The following is an 18319-nucleotide window of genomic DNA, read 5'->3' as shown; positions in this document are numbered from 1 at the left end:
ATATAATGTTACAGTTATAGCAAGGTGTAGAGAAAAGATCAACTTAATACGAGGTAGATCCATTCAAAAGTCTGATGGCAGTCGGGAAGAAGCTGTTCTTGAGTCGGTTGGTACGTGACCGCAAACTTTGGTATATTTTTGCTGACGGAAGAAGGTGGACGAGAATATGTCCGGGGTGCGTGGGGTCCTTAATTATGCTGGCTGCCTTTCTGAGGCAGCGGGAATTATAGACAGAGTCAATGGATGGGAGGCTGCTTTGCGTGATGGACTTGGCTACATTCACAACCTTTTGTAGTTTCCTGCGGTCTTGGGCAGAGCAGGCTCCATACCAAGCTATGATACAACCGGAAAGAATGCTTTCTATGGTGCAGCTGTAGAAGTTGGTGAGAGTCGTAGGTGACATGCCAAATTTCCTTAGTCTTCTGAGAAAGTAGAGTCGCTGGTGGGCTTTCTTAAGTATAGTGTTGGCATGGGGGGACCAGGACAGGTTGTTGGTGATCTGGACACCTAAGAACTTGAAGCTCTCGACCCTTTCTACTTCGTTCCCATTGATGTAGACTGGGGCATGTTCTCCACTACGCTTCCTGGAGTCGATGACACTCTCCTTCATTTTGTTGACATTGAGGGAGAGATTATTGTCGTTGCACCAGTTCACCAGATTTAAGGGGGACAAATATCTTCGCAGGGAGGTTTGTTCACGCTACTGGACAGGGTTTAAACTAATTTGAAAGGGGGATGGGACCCAAAGTGACAGTACAGTGGGTGAGAAGATGGAGTCAAATATAGAGGATAAACCAGGCAGGTTCAGTGGGCAGGGCAGACAGGGTAATGATGAGGCACATGTGAGGACTAGGAGGCTAAGCTGCATTTATTTCAGTGCAAGGAGCCTGACGGGTAAGATTGATGAACTTAGAATGTTGATCAGCACATGGAATTATGACATTATTGCAATCACAGAAACTTGATTGAAAGAAGGGCAGGACTGGCAGCTGAACGTCCCAGGGTATAGAAGTTTCAGGCGTGATAGAGGGGGAGGTAAAAGAGGAGGAGTTGCATTATTGATTGTGGAGAACATCACGTCAGTACACAGTGATGATATCTTAGTAGGTCCCTCAAATGAAGCCATATGGGTAGAACGTAGTAACAAAATGGGTGATCACATTGCTGGGAGTGTACTGTAGTCCCCCAAACAGACAGGGAGAGATAGAAGGGCAGATATGTAGGCAAATCTCTGAGAATTGTAAGAAAAATCGGGTAATAATAGTCAGGGATTTCAACTTCCCCAATATTAACTGGGATAGTCAAAAAGTGAAAGGCTTAGAAGGGGCGGAATTATTAAAATGCATCCAGGAGAGCTTTTTATGCCAATGCATGGAAAGTCCAACAGGGGAGGGTGTGATAGTCTGTGTAGAGGTATTATGGTACCTGGTAATGCTGGAACACCATTGGTAGATATTGTATGTTTCCTATTGGTCAAGCTGTATGGTAGCTCCGCCCTGCAAGGCGGGGTATAAGAGCCCGTGCCGCCCCAGCAGCCTTCTTTCTATACCTGAGCTGCTGGGGGAAAACATCTAGCTTATTAAAGCCTTCAGTTGGACTACAACCTCGCTTTAGTGGTCATTGATCGTGCATCAATTTACTACGCTAGATTTAAAAGGATGGAGCTCCGAATCAAGCCAGAGTGTCTGCAACTCAGCCCCCACGCGGCGAACTCAGCGGCAACCTTCAAGCACTGGCTGGCGTGTTTTAAAGGATATCTCGGAACGACCGAAAACACACCCTCGGGAGAACAGAAATTGCAAGTCCTGCACTTGAGGGTGAGCCCAGAAATTTACACCCTCATCGAGGACGCGGACGACTTTGATGCAGCAATGGAGCTGCTAAAAGGACATTATATTCGCCCGGTAAACCAGGTCTACGCCCGACATCTGCTAGCAACGAGGCGACAAATCCCTGGGGAATCGCTGGAAGAATTCTACCGTGCGCTCCTGGTGTTGGGGAGAAACTGCAGCTGCCTGCAAGTTTCGGCGAGCGACCCCAAAGAACTCTTGATCCGGAACGCTTTTGTGGCAGGTATGCTGTCCTCCCAAATCCGCCAGCGATTGCTGGAAAAAGACACCCTAGGCCTCAAGGAGGCACGGGCCCTTGCAGGCTCGCTGGATGTGGCCTCCTGAAACGACGACGCTTACGTTCCCGACCGCGCGGCAGCCCCCTGGGCAGCGTGGAACCCCTCTGCAGCCGATCCCGAGACATCACCCATCCCCCTACAAGCTTGTGCTGCAAGGCGGCCTGGCAACCCTAGGGGGCCCCGCTGCTACTTTAGCGGGCAGTCCAAGCACCCCCGGCAGCGCTGCCCGGCCCGCGCATCCACCTGCAAGGGATGCGGTAAAAAGGGAAACTTCGTGGTGGTATGCCAGGCCAGTGCGGTCGCCACCACCATTTTGTGCACCCCCAGCCATGTGCGACCAATGGGAGCCGCTATCTTGGATGGACACCCAGGACCCCAGCTTGGCTGACCGCACACCGCCTGAAGAGAATACTCAACTGCTGCGATTAGCCTCTGTGACCCTGGATCAGTCCCGGCCTCGAACACTCTCAACTGCTGCAACAACAGTACTAATCAACGGGCACGAGATGTCCTGCTTATTCGACTCTGGGAGCACGGAAAGCTTCATACACCCCGACACGGTAAGGCGCTGTTCTACCCTCGTCCACCCCGTTAATCAAAAAATCTCCCTGGCCTCCGGTTCCCACTCAGTAGAGATAAAGGGGTTTTGTGTAGCAAACCTCACGGTCCAGGGAAGGGAGTTTAAAAATTACCGGCTCTACATCCTTCCCCACCTCTACGCAGCCACACTCCTAGGTTTAGACTTCCAGTGTAATCTCCAAAGTCTAACTTTCAAATTCGGCGGCCCTATACCCCCCCTCACTGTCTGCGACCTCACGACCCTCAAGGTCGATCCGCCTTCCCTGTTTGCGAACCTCACCCTGGATTACAAACCCGTCGCCACCAGGAGCAGATGGTACAGTGCACAGGATCGGATCTTTATTAGGTCAGAGGTTCAAAGGCAACTGAGGGAAGGAGTCATTGTAGCGAGCAACAGTCCCTGGAGAGCTCAAGTAGTGGTGGTAAAGACCGGGGAGAAGCATACGATGGTCATCGACTACAGTCAGACCATCAACAGGTTTACGCAGCTGGACGCGTACCCTCTCCCCCGCATATCCGACCTAGTAAACAGGATCGCTCATGAAAAGGTCTTCTCCACGGTGGATCTTAAGTCCGCCTACCACCAGCTCCCCACCGCACTAGTGACCGCAAATACACTGCCTTCAAGGCAGACGGGCGGCTCTACCTCTTCTTAAGGGTTCCCTTCGGTGTCACTAATGGGGTCTCGGTCTTCCAGCGCGAGATGGACCGAATGGTTGACCGGTACAGTTTACGGGCAACATTCCCGGATCTCGATAATGTCACCATCTGCGGCCACGACCAGCTGGACCACGACACCAACCTCCGAAAATTCCTCCAGACCGCAAAGATCCTTAACCCTACGTATAACAAGGATAAATGCGTGTTTAGCACCGACCGCCTAGCCATCATTGGCTACGTAGTGCAAAATGGAGTTATAGGCCCCGACACTGAACGCATGCGCCCCCTTGTGGTGTTCCCCCTCCCCCACTGCTCCAAGGCCCTGAAGCGCTGCCTAGGGTTTTTCTCTTACTATGCCCAGTGGGTCCCCAACTATGCAGATAAGGCCTGTGCCCTGATCCAATCCACAGTTTTTCCTCTGTCGATAGAGGCCTGCCAGGCCTTCAGCCGCATCAAAGCAGACATTGCAAAGGCCACGATGCACTCCATCGACGAGTCCCTCCCCTTTCAGGTCGAGAGCGACGCGTCTGACGTAACTCTGGCGGCCACCCTTAACCAAGCGGGCAGACCCGTGGCCTTTTTCTCCCGTACCCTCCATGCTTCTGAAATCCGCCACTCCTCAGTCGAAAAGGAGGCCCAGGCCATAGTAGAAGCTGTGCGACATTGGAGGCATTACCTGGCCGGCAGGAGATTCACTCTCCTCACTGACCAACGGTCGGTTGCTTTCATGTTCGATAATGCACAGCGGGGCAAGATAAAAAACGATAAGATCTTGCGGTGGAGGATCGAATTCTCCACCTACAACTATGAGATCTTGTATCGTCCCGGGAAGCTAAACGAGCCTCCTGATGCCTGTCCCGCGGCACATGTGCCAACGCACAAGCGGACCGCCTCTGAGCCCTCCACGAGAACCTCTGCCACCCGGGGGTCACTCGATTTTTCCATTTTATCATGACCCGCAACCTGCCCTACTCCATCGAGGAGGTAAGGACAGCCACCAGGGACTGCCAAATCTGCGCGGAGTGCAAACCGCACTTCTACCGGCCAGAGAAAGCGCACCTGATAAAGGCTTCCCGTCCCTTTGAAGGCCTCAGCATGGGCTTCAAAGGCCCCCCGCCCCTCCACCGACCGCGAAACTTACTTCTTGAACGTGATTGACGAGTACTCCCGGTTCCCATTCGCCATCCCCTGCCCCGACATGACCGCAACCACCATCATCAAGGCCCTCCATAGCATCTTTGCACTGTTCGGGTTCCCCGCTTACATACAATGATAGGGGGTCCTCCTTTATGAGCGACAAACTGCGTCAATTCCTGCTCAGCAAGGGCATCGCCTCGAGCAGGACGACCAGTTACAACCCCCGGGGTAACGGACAGGTAGAGAGGGAGAACGGAATGGTCTAGAAGACCGTCATACTGGCCCTATGGTCCAGGAATCTCCCAGTCTCCCGCTGGCAGGAAGTCCTCCCGGATGCCCTCCACTCCATCCAGTCACTGCTTTGTACCACGACCAACCAAACACCTCCGAACGCCTCCTTGTTTTCCCCAGGAAGTCCTCCTCTGGGACCTTGCTCCCGACCTGACTGGCAACTCCCGGAATCATCCTGCTCCGAAAACACAATCTCAGCAGATCTGACTCTTTGTCAAAGTCATCCAGATTCGAAAGGTTAGTTTCCTCATCTCCCACAGATGCTGTCAGACTTGCTGAGATTGTCCTGTATTTTCTGTTTTTGTTTCAGATTCCAGAATCTGCAATAATTTGCTTTTATCTGCTCAAGTTAACTGGGACAGCTGCTTGTTGGAAAACCTAAATCAGAACAGGGGTTCATTCAAAAGGGAAATAGAGAGAGTACAGGACCAACATATTCCCGTGATAGTGAAGGGTGGGAGTAATAGGTCCAGAGAACCCTGGATGTCAAGGGATATCCAGAGGTGGATAAGGAAAAATAGAGAGGCTGATGGCGTGTACTGAGAGATTAGAGCAGCAGAAGCACTCAAGGAATATAGAAAATGCAGGGAATTATTTCAGAAAGAAATGAGGAGAGTGAAGAGGGGGGAGGTAAGAACAATGGAGGAGCGGATAAAGGAAAATCCAAAGGAGTTTTATAAGCATATTAAAGGCAGGAGATTGACCGGGGTGATCATCATGCCCATTAGGGACCGAGGTGGCAATTTGTGTGTGGAACCAGAAGATATAGGTGAGGTTTTAAATGGTACTTTGCATCTGTGTTCACTAAGGAGAGGGGTAATGTAGGCATAGAAATCAGGGAGGTACATTGTGATTTACTTGAACAAATTAGCAAAAGAGGGAGGCGATATGAACAGTTTTAGTGGGCCTAAAAGTGGATAAATCCCCAGGGCCAGATGAGATGTACCCCAGGTTACTGTGGGAGGCAAAGGAGGAGACTGCAGCGACTCTGACAAAAATATTCAAATCTTCTCTGGTCACAGAACAGGTGCTGGAGGACTGGAGGGCAGCTAATGTGGCACCATTATTCAAGAAGTAGAGACAAACTAGGAAATTACAAACCACTGAGTCTAACTTCAGTGGTAGGGAAACTGCTAGCAATAATTCTGAGAGACAGAATTAATCTTCACTTGGAGAGGCAAGAATTAATCAAGGATAGTCAGCATGGTTTTGTCAAAGAAAGATCATGTCTTACAAATTTGATTGAATTTTCTGAGGAGGTAACTAGGTGTGTAGACGAGGGTAGTGTGGTTGATGTAATCTACATGGATTTTAGTGAGGCTTTTGACAAGGTCCCACATGGGAGGCTAATGAAGAAGATAAGAGCCCAGGGGATCCAGGGCAATTTGGCAAATTGGATCCAAAACTGGCTCAGTTGTAGGAGGCAGAGGGTGATGGTTGAAGGCTGTATTAGTGACTGGAAGCCTGTGCCCAGTGGTGTTCTGCAGGAATTGGTGTTGGGTCCCTTGTTGTTTGTCGTCTACATCAATGATCTGGATGTGAATGTGGGAGGTATGATAAGTAAGTTCGCAGGTGACACAAAAATTAGTGATGTGGTAAATAGTGAGGAGCAAGGCCTTAGATTACAGGATGATACAGACAGGCTGGTTAGATGGGCAGAAGAGCGGGAAATGGAATTTAACCCTGAAAAATGTGAGGTCATGTATTTTGGGAGGACTGACAAGTCAAGGGAATGTAAAATGAATGGTAAGACCCTCGGAAATACGGAGGATCAAAGGGAGTTTGGTGTGCACGTTCACAGAATTTAACAGGGCAGGTGATAAGGTGTTTAAGAAGGCCAATGGGATTCTTACCTTTATTAACTGAAGTATTGAATATTAGAGCAGGGAGGTGATGCTGGAGCTGTATAAAACACTGGTTAGGCCCCAGCTGGAGTGCTGTGTGCAGTTCTGGTCACCACATTACAGAAAGGAAGTGATTGCACCGGAGAGGGTGCACCAGGAGGAGATTTACCAGGATGTTACCTGGGCTGGAGCATTTCAACTATCAAGAGAGACTGGATGGGCTGGGGTTGTTTTCCCTGGAGCAGAGAAGAATGATGTAGATATAGAAATCAGGGAGGCACATTGTGATTTGCTTGAACGATTTAGCATTGAGGGGGAGGGGGAATTAACAGTTTTAACGTTTCAAAAAGTGTATAAATCATAGAATCATAGAATTTACAGTGCAGAAGGAGGCCATTCGGTCCATCGAGTCTGCACTGACCCTTGGAAAGAGTACCCTACTTAAGCCCATGCCGCCACCTTATCCCAGTAACCCCACTTAACTTTTTGGACACGAAGGGGCAATTGATCATGGCCAATCCACCAAACCTGCACACTTTGGACTGTGTGAGGAAACCGGAGCACCCGGAGGAAACCCACGCAGACACGGGGAGAAATTCCAACTTCACGCAGTCACCCAAAGCCAGAATTGAACCCGGATCCCTGGAGCTGAGAGGCAGCAGTGCTAACCACTGTGCCACCATGCCGCCCCAGGGCCAGATGAGATGTATCCCAGGTTTCTGTGGGAGACAAGGGAGGAGATTGCAGCGCCTCTGACAAAAATATTCAAATCTCCTCCGATCACAGGAGATGTACCAGAGGACGTCAGCATAGTTTTGACAAAGGAAGATTATTTAAGAGCAGAGAGGTTGTTTTAGAGCTGTATAAAACGCTGGAGTTAGTGTGTGCAGTTCTGGTCACCACACTATAAGAAGGAGGTGATTGCACTGAAGAGATTCACCAGGATGTTGCCTGGGCTGGAGTGTTTCTGCTATCAAGAGAGACTGGATCGGCTGGGGTTCTTTTCCTTGAGAGAGAAGGCTGAGGGGGGACCTGATTGAGGTGTATAAAATTATGAGTGAGGAAGATAGAGTGAATAGTGGCGAGGTCAATAACCAAGGGGCATAAATTTACGGTAATTGGCAAGAGGTTTGAAATGAAATGAAATGAAAAATTAAATGAAAATCGCTTATTGTCACAAGTAGGCTTCAAATGAAGTTACTGTGAAAAGCCCCTAGTTACTGTGAAAAGCCCCTAGTTACTGTGAAAAGCCCCTAGTTACTGTGAAAAGCCCCTAGGTTTGGAGAAGATGTGAGGAAAAGCTTTTTCACTAGGTGGTGGTTGTAATCTGGAACTCGCTGCCTGACAGGTTGGTGGAGGCGGGCACTCTCTCAACGTTTAAAAAGTATTTAGATCAACACTTGAAATGCCTTTTCAGACAAGACTATGGGCCAAGTGCTGGAAAATGGGATGAGCAGAGGTAGGTGCTTGATGGCTGGCATGGGCACACTGGGACAAAAGGCCTTTTTCTGTGCTGTAAAACTCAGTTAGACTATCACAGACTCCTTTCAGACGTTGAAGATGGCCATGAAGAAGCACTCCAGCAGACCACTATTCCTTGGGTTGGCTAACTTTCTTCTCTCATAACACCACCCCCTTGCCACCTCGGATATCATACTGGTGGAATTACTACTGGGCCATTGTCTCTGGTTCCGATTGGACTTTGTTTTGCTGAATGTGGCGGGAGGGTGGAGGCATGGCAGGTATTCCGTAGTAAACAGCATGTTTCTCACAAAGAGACAGGGGGCTGCATTCTCCGCCCCAGTGCCAGACGCGATTTTGGCGCCGGGGTGCAAAGAATCCAGCCCAGGGCATTTCAAGTGGGCAATCTGGACCTTATCGGGAACTTTGCCTCAGGTCCTCTTTGGCTCTGGCCCAGTCGCAAATGTGGTGGATTTGAACAGCAGGACAGTGTGGAAACTCCAATTACCAAATAGTTGTAGCCATCAGACAGCACCAGTTTTCCCACGGTGGAGCCAAAAAAGAGGGAATTTAGGAGTTCTGAGGAGGCCTTATTGACGATCCAGGAGGGAGTTGGAGAAGGAAATGCTGCTGCTGTAGTGGCCGAGTAACAGAGATAACTTTCCACGGATGGCAACGTTGCTACCTCAGAATTGGAGGTGCCAGCTGGGAACTAACATGGTCTGCAAGACCAAGAAAACCCCCTGACAGATTGACTTTGTAATAAACTGCCAAGGACCTTCTCCCTTGTATTTCTCAACCTTTTTATTGCTGTTCATGACCTGGTCTGTAAATATGTTATTGAGGGACTTAAGGGGGGAGGGTCCCTTTAAGGAGCAAGCCCTTGCATTCCAAATGCGCAAACCCCCAGGGGCACTGCGAATGGGGTCGTTGGCAGAGTGGGCCCTGGAGCCAGAGTGAAGACCTGTTTAGTGACTCTGTGCCTGTGTATAGTTTATCTTTATTCGATATCAATAAACCCTTGTTCTGTTATTCTGGATGTCTCCCTCGGTTTGCCTCAAACCACCACAAATGTATAAAATTCTAACAGGGCTGGACAGACTAGATGCAGGGAGGATATTTTCTCTGGTTGGGAAATATAGAACCAGGAGACGGGATAGATGATTTAGGACTGAGATGAGGAGAAATATCTTCACTCAGAGGGTAGTGAACCTGTGGAATTCTTTTTTATTCTAATCTTTATTGTCACAAGTAGGCTTACATTAATGCTGCAATGAAGTTCCTGTGAAAATCCCTTAGTCGCCACATTCCGGTGCCTGTTCGGGTACACTGAGGAAGAATTCAGAATGTTCAAGTCACCTAACAGCACATCTTTCGGGACTTGTCGGGATTCTATTATTCTACGAAGACTAACATGCAGATGCAGCAGGCAATTCAGAAGTCTAATAGTGTGTAGGTCTTTATCGCACGAGGATTTGAGTACAGGAGCAGTGAAGTCTTGCTTCAATTGTAAATAACCTTGGTTAGACCGCACCTGGAATCCTGTTTACACTTTTGGTCCCCTTACTTCAGAAAGGATGTTGTAGCCATAGAGGGAGCGCAAAGATTCACCAGATTTGTTTCAGTGATGGAGGGACTTTGTGAAGAGAGATTGGGGCAAACTGGGCCTCTATTCTCTCGTGTTTTGAAGAATGAGAGGGGATCTAATTGAAACCTACAAAATACTTAAAGGGATAGACAGCATACATACAGGTAAGGTATTTCCCCTGGCTAGGGGGGGTCTAGAATCAAGGGACACAATTTCAAAATAAGTGGGAAGCCACATAGAACCGAGATGAGGGTTGTTTTTTTATTCAGAGGGTTGTAAATCTTTGGAATTGGCTGATTTCCCAATATCAATGACATAAAGGAAAATGGGGTTAGTATGGGGAAAAAAGACATTGAAACATTGCAGTCTGAATGGTAGAGCAGGCTTGATGGGCTGAATGGCCTAATCCTGCCCTTATGTTCCTAAAAATAAAACTATCTATACTACTTTGACAGAAAGGGAGGTAATTTTCAGAGTTCATAAATGGAAAGAATTTTCCTAACCTTCATTGAGTTTTCAAATTTTTCACACTTATGGGAGTATGAAGATATTGTAGTTATGGTTACAAGACTTTTAATAATCTGAAGACCTAAATTCAAACCCCATCACGGGAAGGGGAAAATTTAAATTCAGTTAATTAAAGAGCTCTGGAAAAGAAGCTAGTGTCAGAACAGTGCCCATGTAATTCCTGGATTATTGTAAAACCCATCTGAGTCTTTGAGGAAAGGAATCTGCTGTCTTTACCTGGCCTGGCCTTTGAGTGACAGTAATGTGGTTGGCTTGTGACTGACCTCTGAATTGGCCTAGCAAGCCACTCAGTCGAATTCAGAAAGTAGCTCACCGCAACTTCTCCAGGGTAATTTGGAATGGGTAATAGATTTTGGCATTGCCAGAAACATCCATATCCCATGAACGAGTAAATTTTAAAAAGCTTGTCTGTAATGATAATGGCAATATTTGTGCCAGAGTGATAATTTTTTTTATTTTGATTCAACTCATTGTTTTGCTCTCTATATAGCAAAGTCCGCCAGTCACAGGAATACAGAGTCTTCTATTTCCACTGCCTCATCTATCAGCAGTGTTGGAAGTGGCTGCAGTGTAAACAGTGAGGGCAGCATTCCAGGAGGGGAGAACGGTGTATTCACTGCCTCTCAAACGTAAGTTAATTAAACACATGAATTTGAAACAAAATTATGAGAGAGTGTACTGTTTCATATTGCATTGTTCGGTATCTTTATGTAGAAAGAAAGTGCCCAGTAAGTAAATTATAAAACATAAATATTGTGGCATAACTATCAGAAAGTTTTACAGGTAAACAAAATGAAAATAATTATTCTTAAACTGCTCTATTAGTAAAACTATCTTAACGTCTGTAAAAAAAAAGGAAATGGTCTGAGGAAAGTTATATCTCTGGTAATTTTGAAGTATCAGTGAAACCCGTGGATGGGATTCTCCGAGAATAGGTGTCCACGCCGAGATGGCCCGCGACGCTGTTTTGCGATTCTCCGCTGCCCCGAATACCGTAAGATCGCAGCGCACGGCCTGGAGAATGGCGGAAGGTGGCCCGACAAGCGATTCTCTGGGCCCCCAACGATGCTGCGCTCCAGATAGGCCAAAGTCCAAACGGTGTGATCAGAAGTCCCGATGGCACGGTCAGAAGTCACGACGGGACATGGTGAGAAATCCCCACAGGGCGGGGTCAGATGTCCCGACAGAGCTTTGGGGGGGGGCGAGACAGTCACAGAGGCCAGTAACCACCCGCAATCACAGGGCGGTGCCAATGGCACAGATGCCATTACGGCCGCCATGCTGATGGCCACGCACCCTGGGCGCTGGTGGTGTGCAGGCCACTCGGCTGTTTGGATGGGTGCCGGATCCCTCATGGGGCACCGCACCCAGCCGGCGGCACCCACCGGTGGGTACATCCAGGGCTGCACCCACGACAGCCTCCAGTAAGTGTAGGGCCATTAAACGGTGGCCCTGGCAGGAGGGACGGGCGACAGGAGTTGAGGCACCGAGGGGACGGAGTGGGGGGCATGCGTGGCAGGGGCGCAAGCTGGCAACCAGGGCGACCATGTAGCCCATGGCACCTGGTTGTGGAGGAGGGTATGCGCCATGATGAAACTCTGCCGCCATCCCTTGCAGATCATAATGTTTGGGCATCTCCCAGAGATGTTGGCCCTACATGAAGCCCTGAGGGAGCTGGAGAATGGGCGTCTCAGAGAGGAGGTGGCTGCAGCAGAGGAACGGGCCGCACAGGGGCAGCCGCCAGTCGCTCAGGCTGGAGGGGCCAACAGGCCGAGGAGGACACCCTCTCCCGGTGGCCGTCAAGGTGATGGTGGCCCTGAACTACTATGCCACGGGCTCGTTCCAGTCACCGAATGGGGACCTGTCCGGCATTTTGCAGGTATCGGTGCACAGGTGCAGTGACTGACGCCCTGTGTGCGCTTGCGGACCGATACATTCAATTTCCTGTGGACCGCGCCCACCAGGATGCCCGGGCAGTGGGCTTCGCTGCCATGGCCAGGAGGCCCATGGTACAGGGGGCAATTGATGGGGTGCACATCGCCGTGCGGCCACCAGCTGATAACAGGGACGTGTTCATGAATAGGAAGGGGGCCTACTCCATGAACGTTCAGGTGGTCTGTGACCACCACATGAGGATCCTGCATGTCTGCGCCCAGTACCCGGGCAGTGTACATGACTTGTTCATATTGGCACAATCGTTCATCCCCGCCATGTTCGAGGGACACCCCCCCGGCTGAGGGGCTGGTTGCTGGGTGACGGGGGTTACCAATTGCGGTCGTGGCTGATGACGCCTATATGGAGGCCACAGACTGACGCGGAGAACCGCTACAATGATGCCGGGGGAGGGGGAGGTTCACGATGAAGGGAACGCTTCTTCATCTGAGGAGGAGGGGGAGGGGGGGCAATGTACGGGACATGGGGGCTGCACATGGATGGGAGGCTGCACTATGCCACCAGCAGGACCAGCGAGCACGGGAAGATTTAAAGCCGCATGTTCCATCAACTAGGGGTGGTGCTTGCTGATCAGGGGCAAGGACAGTCACACCACACCACCTCACCACCAACCACCCTCACCTCCCACAACAGCGACCAACCTTAGATCCCACACCACCGTATCACCCACATGCACACCACCCCTCCATTACACATCCACCTGCGGCACAACGGGCAGGGCTCACACGTTGCCAGTGACAGCGGGTCTGGTCCATGACATGGAGAATGATGACGGCCGCTCTGTGATGAGCTCTGAGCTCCACATCGTTAGACAATGTCTGACTCATGGCCACGGTAACACCCTCCACCTGGGTGGTCCCTGTATGCGGGCTGGACACTGCATCACATGGCCCTGCCATTTCGCTGTGGGCTGGGTGGCATGGGCAACCCGGGAGGGGGGTGCACACGTCACACCCACCGGGGCTCAACGCTCCATCACCCCTCACCCACAGTGGCACTCAGTTCCTGCCCCACCCCCGCACACATCGGACAGAGCATAGATGCAGCATTCAGCAGTGGAATAATATAGAACATAGAACGATACAGCTCAGTGCAGGCCCTTCGGCCCACGATGTTGCACCGAAACAAAAGCCATCTAACCTACACTATGCCATTATCATCCATATGTTTATCCAATAAACTTTTAAATGCCCTCAATGTTGGCGAGTTCACTACTGTAGCAGGTAGGGCATTCCACGGCCTCACTACTCTTTGCGTAAAGAACCTACCTCTGACCTCTGTCCTATATCTATTACCCCTCAGTTTAAAGTTATGTCCCCTCGTGCCAGCCATATCCATCCGCGGGAGAAGGCTCTCACTGTCCACCCTATCCAACCCCCTGATCATTTTGTATGCCTCTATTAAGTCTCCTCTTAACCTTCTTCTCTCCAACGAAAACAACCTCAAGTCCATCAGCCTTTCCTCATAAGATTTTCCCTCCATACCAGGCAACATCCTGGTAAATCTCCTCTGCACCCGCTCCAAAGCCTCCACGTCCTTCCTATAATGCGGTGACCAGAACTGTACGCAATACTCCAAATGCGGCCGTACCAGAGTTCTGTACAGCTGCAACATGACCTCCCGACTCCGGAACTCAATCCCTCTACCAATAAAGGCCAACACTCCATAGGCCTTCTTCACAACCCTATCAACCTGGGTGGCAACTTTCAGGGATCTCTGTACATGGACACCTAGATCCCTCTGCTCATCCACACTTTCAAGAACTTTACCATTAGCCAAATATTCCGCATTCCTGTTATTCCTTCCAAAGTGAATCACCTCACACTTCTCTACATTAAACTCCATTTGCCACCTCTCAGCCCAGCTCTGCAGCTTATCTATATCCCTCTGTAACCTGCTACATCCTTCCACACTATCGACAACACCACCGACTTTAGTATCGTCTGCAAATTTACTCACCCACCCTTCTGCGCCTTCCTCTAGGTCATTGATAAAAATGACAAACAGCAACGGCCCCAGAACAGATCCTTGTGGTACTCCACTTGTGACTATACTCCATTCTGAACATTTCCCATCAACCACCACCCTCTGTCTTCTTTCAGCTAGCCAATTTCTGATCCACATCTCTAAATCACCCTCAATCCCCAGCCTCCGTATTTTTTGCAATAGCCTACCGTGGGGAACCTCATCAAACGCTTTGCTGAAATCCATATACACCACATCAACTGCTCTACCCTCGTCTACCTGTTCAGTCACCTTCTCAAAGAACTCAATAAGGTTTGTGAGGCATGACCTACCCTTCACAAAGCCATGCTGACTATCCCTGATCATATTATTCCTATCTAGATGATTATAAATCGTGTCTCTTATAATCCCCTCCAAGACTTTACCCACTACAGACTTGAGGCTCACCCGTCTATAGTTGCCGGGGTTGTCTCTGCTCCCCTTTTTGAACAAAGGGACCACATTTGCTGTCCTCCAGTCCTCTGGCACTATTCCTGTAGCCAATGATGACATAAAAATCAAAGCCAAAGGTCCAGCAATCTCTTCCCTGGCCTCCCATAGAATCCTAGGATAAATCCCATCAGGTCCCGGGGACTTATCTATTTTCAGCCTGTCCAGAATTGCCAACACCTCTTCCCTACGTACCTCAATGCCATCTATTCTATTAGCCTGGGGCTCAGCATTCTCCTCCACAACATTATCTTTTTCCTGAGTGAATACTGACGAAAAATATTCATTTAGTATCTCGCCTATCTCTTCAGACTCCACACACAATTTCCCATCCCTGTCCTTGACTGGTCCTATTCTTTCCCTAGTCATTCGCTTATTCCTGACATACCGATAGAAAGCTTTTGGGTTTTCCTTGATCCTTCCTGCCAAATACTTCTCATGTCCCCTCCTTGCTCGTCTTAGCTCTCTCTTTAGATCCTTCCTCGCTACCTTGTAACTATCCATCGCCCCAACCGAAACTTCACACTTCATCTTCACATAGGCCTCCTTCTTCCTCTTAACAAGAGATTCCACTTCCTTGGTAAACCACGGTTCCCTCGCTCGACGCCTTCCTCCCTGTCTGACCGGTATATACTTATCAAGAACACGCAGTAGCTGATCCTTGAACAAGCCCCACTTATCCAGTGTGCCCAACACTTGCAGCCTACTTCTCCACCTTATCCCCCCCAAGTCACGTCTAATGGCATCATAATTGCCCTTCCCCCAGCTATAACTCTTGCCCTGCGGTGTATACTTATCCCTTTCCATCATTAACGTAAACGTCACCGAATTGTGGTCACTGTCCCCAAAGTGCTCTCCTACCTCCAAATCCAACACCTGGCCTGGTTCATTACCCAAAACCAAATCCAACGTGGCCTCGCCTCTTGTTGGCCCGTCAACATATTGTTTCAGGAAACCCTCCTGCACACACTGTACAAAAAACGACCCATCTATTGTACTCGAACTATATCTTTTCCAGTCAATATTTGGAAAGTTAAAGTCTCCCATAATAACTACCCTGTTACTTTCGCTCATATCCAGAATCATCTTCGCCATCCTTTCCTCTACATCCCTAGAACTATTAGGAGGCCTATAAAAAACTCCCAACAGGGTGACCTCTCCTTTCCTGTTTCTAACTTCAGCCCATACTACCTCGGAAGAAGAGTCCCCATCTAGCATCCTCTCCGCCACCGTAATACTGCTCTTGACTAGCAGCGCCACACCTCCCCCTCTTTTGCCTCCTTCTCTGAGCTTACTAAAACACCTAAACCCCGGAACCTGCAACATCCATTCCTGTCCCTGCTCTATCCATGTCTCCGAAATGGCCACAACATCGAAGTCCCAGGTACCAACCCACGCTGCCAGTTCCCCTACCTTGTTTCGTATACTCCTGGCATTGAAGTAGACACACTTCAAACCACCTACCTGAACACTGGCCCCCTCCTGCGACGTCAAATCTGTGCTCCTGACCTCTATACTCTCATTCTCCTTTACCCTAAAACTACAATCCAGGTTCCCATGCCCCTGCTGCATTAGTTTAAACCCCCCCAAAGAGCACTAACAAATCTCCCCCCAGGATATTTGTGCCCCTCAGGTTCAGATGTAGACCATCCTGTCTGTAGAGGCCCCACCTTCCCCAGAAAGAGCCCCAGTTATCCAAAAATCTGCCCTCCCGCCTGCACCATCCCTGTAGCCACGTGTTTAAATGCTCTCTCTCCCTATTCCTCATCTCACTATCACGTGGCACGGGCAACAACCCAGAGATAACAACTCTGTTTGTTCTAGTTCTGAGCTTCCATCCTAGCTCCCTGAAAGCCTGCCTGACATCCTTGTCCCCTTTCCTACCTGTGAGTGGGTAGCCCTGTCCCGAGCCACAGAAGCTGCGTGCACGGAAAGCCCCAGGCCTTGCATAACCTGACCTATGCCCGAGACCGTCGCCCCCATTGCCTCCACCGTGGGCATCATCCGTGCGGTTTCGGCCTGGGTGGCATGCATGACAAGCACCACTCCCTGCTCCTGGTCACAGATGCACTCCTCCACCTGCGTCTGCGGGTGCTGGAAGCCAGCTGTCAACCCCTTCTCTCGTCCCTGGGTCTCTGACTGCATCGGGTCCATGGATGGGTCTGGAAATCCCAGGAACCCGAGACCTGTCTGGGCGGCAGCTAGTTGCTTGGGCTGGGCTGCCCTCAACCGTCCAGCCCCTCGGCTGCTCCTACCTCCACCTGCTGTACCGGATTGGGGCTGTGTGGTGCGCACCAGTGTGTGTCCCAGGAGCCTCATCACTAATGAGACCAACTGAGGTGATAGTCTCTGAGATGGTGGAGGGTGAAGGAGATAGCAGTGACGGTAAGTCTAAGTCTGTGTCCTCATCAGGGGCAAAGTCCGGGGTCTCGTGTGGCGTTCCTGATGCCTGTGTCACCGTCCCCTGTGTTCCTGTCCTCTGTGTATCCGGCCTCTGTGTGTCCGTCCCCTGTGTTTCTGTGTCCTGGCTCGTGTTGGACGCAGGGCTGCTGTGACGGCTGTCCTCCCCATCGGTGCTTCCGTCCCTGGCATTGGCTGGGGGCTGGGGCGACCGATGGCCCAGCTGGTCCTGTAGGACACAAGATAGCATGTATGGTTAGACAGCCAGATGGGGGTGAGGGGGTGGGGTGAGGAGGTGGGGTGAGGGGGTGGGGTGAGGGGGTGGGGTGAGGGAGTGGGGTGAAGGGTGGGGTGAGGGGTGACGGGGTGGGGTGACGGGGTGAGGCGGTGGGTGAGGGGGTGAGTGAGGGGGTGGGGTGAGGGGTGGGGTGAGGAAGTAGGGCGAGAGAGTCGAGTGAGGGTGGGGTGAGGGTGTGGAGAGAGGGGACGGGGTGAGGGGGTGGAGTGAGGGGGTGGGGTGAGGGGGTGGGGTGGGGGGGGTGAGGGGTGGGGTGAGTGGGTGGGGTGAGAGGGTGGGGTGACGGGGTGGGGTGACGGGTTGAGGCGGTGGCTGAGGGACTGAGTGAGGGGGTGGGGTGAGGGGAGGGGTGAGGGGGTGGGATGGAGTGGGTGAGGGGGTGGGGTGGGTGGGGGGGTGAGGGGTGGGGTGAGTGGGTGGGGTGAGGGGGTGGGGTGATGGGGTGGGTGAGGGGGTGGGGTGGGTGAGGGGGTGGGGTGAGGGGGTGGGGTGAGGAGGTGGGGTGATGGGGTGAGGGGGTAGGGCGATGGGGTGGGGTGATGGGGTAGGTGAGGGGGTGGGGTGAGGGGGGAGTGAGGGGGTGGGGTGAGGGGATGGGTGAGGGTGTGGGGTGAGGGGTGGGTTGGGGGGTGAGGGGGTGGGGTGATGGGGTGGGTGAGTGGGTGGGGTGAGGGGGTGGGGTGATGGGGTGAGGGGGTAGGGCGAGGGGGTGGGGTGGGGCGTGAGGACTGGGGTGAGGGGGTGGGTGATGGGGTGGGTGAGGGGGTGGGGTGATGGGGTAGGTGAGGGGGTGGGGTGAGGGGGGAGTGAGGGGGTGGGGTAAGGGGGTGGGTGAGGGTGAGGGGTGGGTTGGGGGGTGAGGGGGTGGGGTGATGGGGTGGGTGAGTGGGTGGGGTGAGAGGGTGGGGTGGGGGGAGGGGGTGGGGTGATGGGGTGGGTGGGGTGAGAGGGTGGGGTGGGGGGAGGGGGTGGGGTGATGGGGTGGGTGAGGGTGGGGG

General features: G+C 51.3%; 1 protein-coding gene across 6 annotated transcripts in view; it reads left to right on the top strand.

The window, feature by feature from the left end:
• Positions 1-18319, top strand: part of pcloa (piccolo presynaptic cytomatrix protein a) — a 633232-nt gene that overhangs the window by 574885 nt on the left and 40028 nt on the right. For 5 of the 6 annotated variants that reach the window (XM_072470931.1, XM_072470933.1, XM_072470932.1 and 2 more), the window contains one exon: positions 10707-10845. The exons of the other annotated variant lie outside the window; for it this stretch is intronic. In XM_072470931.1, coding sequence (XP_072327032.1) covers positions 10707-10845 — 139 coding nt within the window. The remainder of the gene's footprint in view (positions 1-10706; positions 10846-18319) is intronic. 6 annotated transcript variants of the gene reach the window in all.

Source organism: Scyliorhinus torazame, chromosome 13 (genome assembly GCF_047496885.1).
Source record: "Scyliorhinus torazame isolate Kashiwa2021f chromosome 13, sScyTor2.1, whole genome shotgun sequence".
Lineage (NCBI taxonomy): Eukaryota > Metazoa > Chordata > Chondrichthyes > Carcharhiniformes > Scyliorhinidae > Scyliorhinus > Scyliorhinus torazame.
The sequence above is the reverse complement of the archived record's forward strand: the minus strand, read 5'-3'. Positions and strand labels throughout refer to the sequence as shown.